This window comes from Saccopteryx bilineata, chromosome 2, assembly GCF_036850765.1.
Source record: "Saccopteryx bilineata isolate mSacBil1 chromosome 2, mSacBil1_pri_phased_curated, whole genome shotgun sequence".
Classification (NCBI taxonomy): Eukaryota; Metazoa; Chordata; class Mammalia; order Chiroptera; family Emballonuridae; genus Saccopteryx; species Saccopteryx bilineata.
Window position 1 is genome coordinate 142,151,295 of NC_089491.1, and position 10,151 is coordinate 142,161,445.

At 40.1% G+C, this 10,151-nt stretch overlaps 1 protein-coding gene across 1 annotated transcript; it reads left to right on the forward strand.

Moving 5' to 3' along the window:
- Nucleotides 1-1,191: 1,191 nt before the first annotated feature.
- Nucleotides 1,192-7,400, forward strand: ALG10 (ALG10 alpha-1,2-glucosyltransferase). Its single transcript, XM_066258093.1, has 3 exons — nt 1,192-1,488; nt 2,738-2,935; nt 5,321-7,400. Exons 1-3 carry the CDS (start codon nt 1,306-1,308, stop codon nt 6,374-6,376), a joined length of 1,437 nt encoding a protein of 478 aa, XP_066114190.1. The 5' UTR covers nt 1,192-1,305; the 3' UTR covers nt 6,377-7,400.
- Nucleotides 7,401-10,151: the final 2,751 nt, after the last annotated feature.

Below are 10,151 nucleotides of genomic sequence, written 5' to 3' on the forward strand. Positions count from 1 at the left end.
TCTTTTCCTTTATTCACCTCTTACCTCTCTTATTAATGAGGAAATAGGGGAGACTGAATAGAGAGGCAGTCAGCTTAATTTGACAAACTTGCCTAAATTGAGAGTCTGAATTAGCTTTGACCCAGAGAAAGAGCTGAGGTTTGCCAACTCGAAACAAATCCTGACTCCTTTGAGATGTATTCTCATCAAACACAACCTGAGGTTACCCAAGAGTTCGTTTTTCTACAAAATATTGCCAACTACGTTCAAGGAAAAAGTCCAAGACATAATTTATCTTAAGCATTCTTTGAATATTTTCTTTCACCTCCTGCTCCCCAAGCCTCAATACAAGAAATAGGTGATGTGCATAATATGTGAAAGCCATTTGGGCGTCTACAAATATAAGTCATATATAGTGCCACCCGTTACGATACTTACGCCTATTATTTAGTAGGAAAAATAGAATGCTTCAATAGATTAACAAGAACAATCACACTCACAGGCATAAAAAAGACTCCCTTACATAAAACACCCCAAATTCTAAAACAATTGCTTTCCCCAACTCCCAGAGTACTGTGATCTGGCTGCCAGAGTGTACTATGAATGCCGATTTAACTAATCCACTTAGAAAGTATAGGCATTTTAAAAGACTTCTCTTTTAATTTAAACAACCCACTAATTAGTGAAGTTCTTTCATCAGTGAATGGTTTCCGGGCGTTCAGATTAGCTTCCACAATCAATGATCCCCTCCCACAACCTCCAGAGCTGATGAAATCAAATGTCTTGGAACTGCATGCAGGTTTTAGTAACTCAGATCATTAAAGAAAATACAGAAATAACTGGTGAAGGGGGCGGTGGTAAGGCGGAACAAGCAAGTTTTAATCGTTTGGGGATTGAAAATTTGGAGAAATAGTGCCACCTCCTGGTGGGATATGGAAACGAGGAGGAGAAAACGGCGACTGAATTAAGGCTAACCAGCTTCTTGACTTTCCAAGCCTTAAACCGCGCGTCTCTCACACGGGTTTACTCCGAGACGCACCCCCCATCCCCTGGCAGCTTTAACCACTCAGCGTGCCCTGCTCAACGTGATTGACAGGGCAACAGCCCGGTCCGTTACTTAAATTCGTCGCTCCGGAAACAGTGACCGGATCCTCCCGGAAGCTCAGGGTCCGCTTTCTCCCAGCATCCTTTGTCTTCCGGCTATGTTCAGTCTCGTCCGGCCAGTCCCGCCTTGCGCGCCCATTTCGAGCCTGAGATTCAAGTTCGACTTTCCAGGCTCGGGAAGCCAGCCCGGGTTTCCCAGGACTGGGTTGTTGGGCAGTGGGGATGGGGGCAGGAATGGCGCAGCTGGAGGGTTACTACTTCTCGGCTGCCCTGAGCTGCACCTTTTTAGTGTCCTGCCTGCTCTTCTCCGCCTTCAGCCGGGCGCTTCGGGAGCCCTACATGGACGAGATCTTCCACTTGCCGCAAGCGCAGCGCTACTGCGAGGGCCACTTCGCCCTCTCGCAGGTGCGGTCCCCACCCCGCCCCGCCCGGCCCCGGCAGGCCCGGAGGGCGGCCTCGGCGCTGGCTCTCCCGCCCGAGCCTCGAAGCCCTCTGCCCCACCCTCCAGCCTCGACACACAGCGGGACCTGGGTAGTCCTCGTTCCTGTCTCGGCTGTGCAATGGGTGTGAAATGAATGAATGAGCAGATCTGTCTCCTGGGAAGTAACGTTCTGACGGCCCCCTTTCCTGGCGACTGATGGCAGTTCTTAGTTTTTCTTCCCCTTTCCCGGTAGGAAGACGGGGCGGTCCCCGGGAAATAGCGGGAAACTTCACTTGAGCTCCTCTGCCAGTCACCTTCCTGTGTTTGAGGAATGGGATAGGGTGGGGAGGGGTTGTCTTCAGCCACCAAGAAGTGACGATTTACTTTCCTTCCATCCTTGGTGGTTTCAGGATCCTTTTGTTAAACTGGATAAAGTGGCATCCTGTTAAATATATCATTGACTACTTTTCCTGATAACCTCCGATGAGATGTGATAGGAACTTAATTCTTGTTTATAGCAATCATCTTGCAGTAAAGTTGGTTTTGTTTTATGTTTCGCTTAAAGGAGTAGAACCCATCACCGATGCTAAGAAAGGACTTACTGTAGGCATATTATTCCTCTTCTGGTGAGCCAGTTTAGAGTGGTGGTTAGAGGTGAAGTCTAGTTAGAGAAAGACCTGATTTCCATTTCTGGGGAGTTTATTTACTAGGTATATGACCTTGTAAATTTTGGAGTTTCAAGTTGGTCATCTGAAAATGTCAATCATAGTGTTTACTGTAGGGCATGCTGCAGGATTAAATACAAAGGGTTTAGCAAAATTCCTGGCTCAGCCCATGTTAGCTTTCATTGTAGAGTCTGTGGTTTAATCTCTTTAAACTCTTCTTTCTCCAAACTCATCAGAGTTCCAACTAATGTTCCCACTCGTTTAAAAACTGGAGCATTTGCGATCTAGTCACCAAAATGCTTCCAGAAGAGGGGGGTCTTTCTGAAGAATAGAAACTGATTGTAAGTTGTTATCTCCTGCTAGTGATAGCTCAACAATCGCAAAGCAGGTGCAGGGGCCAAATTGAAGCAAAACTTTTCCTTAGAGGCGACATCTGATCTACAGAGGACTTACTGTGTCACAGCACGCCTTCTCAAAATGCCTGATTGTTGGTAAAGATGTTTTTGAGCTTGGCATCTTTGTGTCAGTCCTCTTGCTTTTGCTTCATTGTCAGCTTTTCCTTTTTAAGTGGGACCCTATGATTACTACATTGCCTGGCCTCTACCTGCTGTCAGTTGGAGTGGTCAAACCTGCCAGTTGGATCTTCGGATGGTCTGAACATGTTGTCTGCTCCATTGGGATGCTCAGATTTGTAAATCTTCTCTTCAGCGTCGGCAACTTCTATTTACTGTATTTGCTTTTTCGCAAGTTACAACACAGACACAAGGTACATTTTCAAAATATTATAAGTTTACATGCAGTTAGGTACAGAGTTATGATAAATTGGTTTTGTGAGATTTGGTGGAAAATGTCTTTAACAGTATTTGTATATATTTTGTAAAGATAAAGCAAGGACCCCACCTCCATTTTAGAAGAAATTTATATTTAAATACCTGAATAACTTATTTACTTATAAAATCTAAAGTAAATGTTTGTTCTTTTACCAAGCCAGTTTACTTAATATTTACTGAGCCTTTTTTTGTGTGTCTGACAGTGACAGAGAGTCAGAGAGAGGGACAGATAGGGAGAGAGATGAGAAGCATCAAATCTTCATGCAACACCTTAGTTCATTGATTGGTTTCTCACATATGCCTTGACTGGGAGGCTCCAGCAGACCGAGTGACCCCATCCATGCTCGAGCCAGCGACCTTGGGTCCAAGCTGGTGAGCCTTGCTCAAGCTGGCAACCTCAGAGTCTCGAACCTGGGTCCTCTGCGTCCTAGTCCAACACTCTATCCACTGCACCACTGCCTGGTCAGGCCTGAGCCTTTTCTTATGTGCTACGCACTGACATGACAGAGGTAAATGAGACAATCTTTTTCATAAGAAAGCTATATTTTCATTAAGGGGAACAGGCTTTACCTGAGGAGTCCTTATGTGACTTAATGCAGGCCCAAGGGGTGAATCACCTGGGTTTAATTCTATCCACTTACTAATTATATGACCTTAGGCAGGTTACCCCTCAGTGACCTCACACCTTCATCTGTTAAACGGGAATAATGTAAAATCTACTTCACAGGGTTATTATGAAGAGTAAAGCAGATTAATAAGAGAAGGTGCTAAGAATAGTGCCTGGTATAATAATGAGGGCTCAATAAATACTAGTTATAGTAGTTATTTTTAACTTGAAGAGATTATTTCAATAGTGTAAATTATGAGTGACGGGGAAGGGGACAGGTGTGAGATACTGTGTGGACACAGAGAAGGAACAGAGCGCTTACTGCAGCCTGACTGGGAGGGAGAGATGTGGGTGGTGGTGGCTCAGGCTTCACAGAGAAGATGGTACCTAGGCTGGGTCATTTATTTATTTATTTATTTATTTTTGTATTTTTCTGAAGCTGGAAACAGGGAGAGACAGTCAGACAGACTCCCGCATGCGCCCACCAGGGGCTATGCTCTGCCCACCAGGGGGCGATGCTCTGCCCCTCCGGGGCCTCGCTCTGCGCAACCAGAGCCACTCTAGCGCCTGGGGCAGAGGCCAAGGAGCCATCCCCAGTGCCCGGGCCATCTTTGCTCCAATGGAGCCTCGGCTGCGGGAGGGGAAGAGAGAGACAGAGAGGAAGGAGGGGGGGTGGAGAAGCAAATGGGCGCTTCTCCTATGTGCCCTGGCCAGGAATCGAACCCGCTCCCCCACACGCCAGGCTGACACTGTACCGCTGAGCCAACCGGCCAGGGCCTAGGCTGAGTCTTGATGAACAGATGGGGCTGTAGGGTTGGAAGTGAATCCTGGCAGGGGAAGCAGAAGCAGAAGTAGAAAGGATGAGCCACAGATCCAGGGTACTGGTATTTGGAATTAGAAGATTGTAATAGTATGGGGATGTGAGGCTGGAGGAATAGGTAGGGCTGAAGTCATGAATGTCCTTAAATGTCATGGAAAGGATTTTCAACTCGAATAGATGGACTACCCTTAATTTTAATCAAGGCAGTGGCATGGTTTGATTTTGTGATTTAGATTAAATGAAGGCTGCAATGCAAGGAGATGAGAACACTTTCAAATTCTGAAATAGTATGTCAGGAAAGCTCAGAAAAGACATTTAACTTTAGACTGAGCCCAGTATTTTCAAGAAAATCCCTGAAATTTCAACATAAAATAGTAAGACCATTGGGTATGGTAGTATATATATATACTACTGTATACATATTTACATTCTCTAGTGCAGAGTTTTGAAGGGATATCCTTAGAAGAAATTGGTAATAATGGCTAAGTAAATGCTTATTGAGGGCTCTGAGAGTTTAGCTCAAGGAAGGGGAATCACCTGCATTGTGTCCCATTCATCTCCATGTTCCACACAGAATTTAGTTCAGTGTCTTGTACATAATAACTCCTTAACTATTGTTGAATGATTCAAAGTATTTTAGGCCCTGAAGTTTTGGCACCCATATTTATTGTCTTATCAACTTCCAAACTAATGGGTATAATTAGGAAGTGTTAAGAGTGTTCTTGTAAATATGTGTCATGTTTTGCAAAGCCATAAATAAAATTAATATTGAATAATTTTTAAATATGATTCAGGTAGTTGTTTTTTTTTTAAGAAGTCTATTAGTTCAACTGAAAATCCTTTATTTTTTTTTATCATAAAAAGGATTTTAACTGTGATTTCTCCTCCTCCTAGGCTGGCTCAAGTATCCAGAGAATCTTGTCCACATTAACTCTAGCAGTATTTCCTACTCTCTATTTTTTTAACTTTCTTTATTATACAGAAGCAGGATCTATGTTTTTTACTCTTTTTGCCTATCTGATGTGTCTTTATGGAAATCATAAAACATCAGCCTTGCTTGGATTCTGTGGCTTCATGTTCCGTCAAACAAACATCGTCTGGGCTGTCTTCTGCGCAGGAAACGTCGTGGCCCAAAAGTTAGCCGAAGCTTGGAAAACCGAGCTGCAAAAGAAGAAGGAAGAGAGACTTCCCCCTATTAAAGGACCATGTTCAGAATTCAGGAAAATTCTTCAGTTCCTCTTGGTTTATTCCATGTCCCTTAAGAACTTGAGTGTGCTGTTCCTTTTGACTTGGCCGTACATACTTCTCATGTTTCTGTTCTGTGTTTTCGTGGCGATTAACGGTGGGATCGTTGTTGGCGATCGGAGCAGTCATGAACTCTGTCTGCACGTTCCCCAGCTTTTCTACTTTTTCTCTTTCACTCTCTTTTTCTCCTTTCCTCACCTACTGTCTCCTAGCAAAATGAAAGCTTTTCTTTGCTTAGTTTGGAAACGTAGAATTCAGTTTTTTCTGCTTACTTTAGCCTCTGCATTTTTCATTTGGAAATTCACTTATGTACATAAATACTTGCTAGCAGATAATAGACATTATACATTCTATGTGTGGAAAAGAATCATTCAAAGGTATGAAATTATGAAATATTTGTTAGTTCCAGTCTATATATTTGCTGGTTGGAGTATAGCTGACTCATTGAAATCCAAGTCAGTGTTCTGGAACTTAATGTTTTTTATATGCTTATTTACTGTTACAGTACCTCAGAAACTGCTAGAATTTCGTTACTTTATTTTACCTTATGTTATTTATAGGCTTAACATACCTCTACCGCCCACATCTAGACTTGTTTGTGAACTGGGTTGCTATGTAATTGTTAATTTCTTAACTTTTTATATGTTTCTGAACAAGACTTTTCAGTGGCCAAATAGTCAGGACACTCAGAGGTTTATGTGGTAATGTCATGGATATCTCTAGAAATAGATTTATTATTTAGACTATTTTCACACGAGCAACTGAACAGGTAAGAATTATGGATTTTTTTTGTTTTGTTTTAAGCACAGTGATGATAATCAGCTCAACATCAGATTTTTTATTTTTAAACATCAGATGTATGTGTTTTAAACATGTATCTCAAGTCCAAGGGAGTTGAGTAGTAAAGAACTTAGAAAAGTTTAAGACTTGTCCCACAAGCCTGAGTAATAATGGAGAAATGAAAATGTTTACAATTATTTCATGATAACTCTTCAGTACTACTGGCTACTCAGAAAACTTGGAAACTTTTTATGGATACAAGTTTAAGAAAACTGGCCATGCATTAGAATACTGGAACATACATATTCTCTTCAGAAAGCAATAGCAGACAAGATATTTTTTGGTATTTATAAATGATCAGGTAATATTCTTGATAAAAAGTTGCTGAATGTTTCAGTAAATACAGTTTTAATCATAAGGCAAAATCGACTCATGTCTGTAGTTAGTATTACAAATTTGAGGCTCATCTTTGTCTTCCTAGAATTTAAGTTACTGAATTTTGTTAAAAATCCAGAAATGATGCAGCTTTTTCATTAATACCAAATGTGAAATATGTGATGGCCAGAGGTAAATTGTGTTGATGATTATGTTTCAAAAGGGATTTTCTTTTTGAAATATGTTACTGTATTTTCTTTTGGCTGCCATAACAAATTACCACAAGCTTGATGGCTTTAAAAAATTTCTCTCACAGCTCGGGGGGCCATAAATCTAAAATTAAGGTGTCGGCAGGCACAGTTCCTTCTGGAGGCGCAGGGAGAGGCGCTTCATGTTCCCTGCTGGTGGCCGCCTGCAGCCCTCGGTGCTCTGGGTGTGGAGCTTCAGCACTCCACTCTCTGCTGTCTCTACATGGCTTTCCCTCTGTCTTCTCTTCTGTGTCTCATAAGGACAGTGTCTTTGGATTTAGGGCCCACCTTAATCCAGGATGTTCTCATGATTACGTTATTAATCCAGTTATTAATCTCATGATTACGTTATTAATCCTACAGAGACCCTTTTTCCACAGTTACAGGTTCCAAGTAGACATATCTTTTTGTGGGATACTTTTCAACCCACTAAGGTTACCAAAGGAGATTTTAGGATAAACTTCATAAGAGTGTAGGAAATAATTTCTTTGCTGAGATAGTTTAAATAAAATTTTATCTTTACTGAGAGTTTGAAAAAAAATGACTTTCAGAGTTACAAAAACATAAAACTAAAGGTAACTGGTATTTGATTCCATTATCCAGGAAAAGTTATACTTGAAATCATTTGATCTAGTAGTCCTACTTTGTAGACTAGGTAACAACTGTTCAAGTAGTTTTTTTGTGTGTTGGTTTTTGGATTCTGCATCCACTATTTTGAGTACGTACATTGGGTTGTTGTTCCATTACAGAAAAGTATTATTTAGACATGTTAACTTTGACATGTAAACTTAGAACTGTGAATAGAATCCATCTTTTAACCTCATTTTATGTTTGTAAACTTTTTAAATTAGCTGTGTGAATAAATTGTCTTAAATGTTGAATAATGATTTCTCTAGATATGAAATAAGGAGTGGAATTGGAAAGTACATTTGCAAATATTCAATATAAAATTTTGTACAAGTGAAAATTATAGGAATGGTTGAGTAATAAATAATACAGAACAATTTTTTGTACTCCGCTCAGTACTTAGAAAGTAGATTGACTTTTTAGTTGATTACAGTAGTTGTAGGACATGTTTTTACCTAAATTTTTTTTATTAGACAAGAAAGCACACTCAAATTATTATTTATGATGGCAGTCTGAATCCCAGGAAGTCAAAATTGAAAAAAAAAAATTAATTCAGGAAAAAACAGCTTTCTTGTCTGTTATATATGAAAGGCTTTTGTGTTTAGGAATATTTCTGAGGTGGGAAAGCTTTTCCTTTCTAGTCTGGCAAAAATGAGAAAACCATTCTACCCCGTAGATTGAGGGAATCACAATTCCAGCTAATTTTTAAGTTCCTGCTATGTTAAGAGATGTTTGGAGAAAATCTACATTCAGAGAAAACAGGTTAATATTAGGTGTTTTCTCCAAAGTACATAAAATACAATACTAACATTTTAGAAAAGAATGTTGTGAGTTAAAAGGTGCTAGCATTGCTTTTAGACATTCTAAGTGATCTTTGGAACATTTTTCAGGAGTTATCAAGTACCGTATTTTTCGCTCCATAAGATGCACTTTTTCCCCAAAAAAGTGGAGGGGGAAATGCCCATGTGTCTTATGGAGTGAAAAATACGGTATTTTATTAAATATTTTAAAACACCATTTGGTTCAGAATATTTTTTTTCTTATTTTCCTCCTCAAAACCCTAGGTGTGTCATATGGTCAGTTGTGTCTTCTTCTTTTTTTTTTTTTTTTTTTTTTATTTTTCCGAAGTGAGAAGCAGGGGGAGGCAGACAGACTCTCGCATGTGCCGGACCGGGATCCACCCAGCATGTCCACCAGGGGGCGATCTCGGCCCCTCTCTGGCGTTGCTTCGCTGCAACCAGAGCCATTGTGGTGTACCTGGACAACTTTGCTCCAATGGAGCCTTGGCTGCGGGAGGGGAAGAGAGGGACAGCGAGAAAGGAGAGGGGGAAGGATGGAGAAGCAAATGGGCACTTCTCCTGTGTGCCCTGGCCGGGAATCGAACCTGGGACTTCCACATGCCAGGCCAATGCTCTACCACTGAGCCAACTAACTGGCCAGGGCCAGGTGCATCTTATGGACTGAAAACTTTGGTAGATATTTTCAATACAAAGTTTTTAAAAAATTCACTTCCTTAAAATGTGATTATAAAAGATGTATTGATCAAGTAGAGAGCCTGTGGAACCTTGCAATTACTGATATTAAAGTATGTAAGTAGGATTATATTAAACAATGTTAAAAGAATTTAGTCTTAATATGTTTAGGCTCAGTAATGTTTGAATTTTTTCTGTTATATGAAGTTTCATAGATACTTTGTATATATTATTTTTATACAGCATTTGAAAGATTCCAATATGCTCTTTGTTTTCCCTCATATTATTTATGTTTTCTCTCAGTGGATACCTAGAAGTCTGTTCTAATGCATCTGACTGTATTTAAATCGCTGTATTTGGAAATGTAGTGTTCCTGAGGTTAAAACTGTGTTATTTGGAAAGAAACATTGTGTTAGCTCTCTGGCCACTTCCTCCTCTTCTTAAAGGTATTTCTGGAATGTACTTACTTTATCATAAAGTACCTTAATATAAAAAGTTTAATGCAATTGATTTCTGATAAACAAGTAGTTTACAGTAGTAGTGCATTTCTAGTCTGAGTTAAACCGTCACTGGGCTTGACTACGTTGGCAGACTGCCACTTCACACTTTCTTTCTTTGTAATTGAAGACATGAGTAAAGCTCCTCAATTTTTTTTTCTCCTCAATTTTTATTTATAACCCCTAAATAGGAGACTATCATATTAAATGCACTTTAAAATTTTTTTCAATTACAGTTGGTGTACAATATATTAGTTTCAAATATGCAACCCCATGATTAAACATTTATATAACTTACGAACTAATCAACCCGATAAATCTAGTACCCATCTGACGCCATACATAGTTATTACAGTGTTATTACTATATTCTCTATGTTGTACTTGACATCCCTGTAACTTCTGTATCTACCAATCTGTACATTTTAATCCCTTCACCTTTTTACCCATCCCCTCAACTCCTATCCGGCGACCATCAAAAT

Bases quoted from the DNA above. Each gene is read 5' to 3' on its own strand.
- ALG10 (XM_066258093.1), top strand. From the start codon at position 1,306: ATGGGGGCAGGAATGGCGCAGCTGGAGGGTTACTACTTCTCGGCTGCC. The intron at 1,489-2,737 runs GTGCGGTCCCCA...TTCCTTTTTAAG, and splicing joins GCCACTTCGCCCTCTCGCAG to TGGGACCCTATGATTACTAC. The intron at 2,936-5,320 runs GTACATTTTCAA...TCCTCCTCCTAG, and splicing joins AGTTACAACACAGACACAAG to GCTGGCTCAAGTATCCAGAG.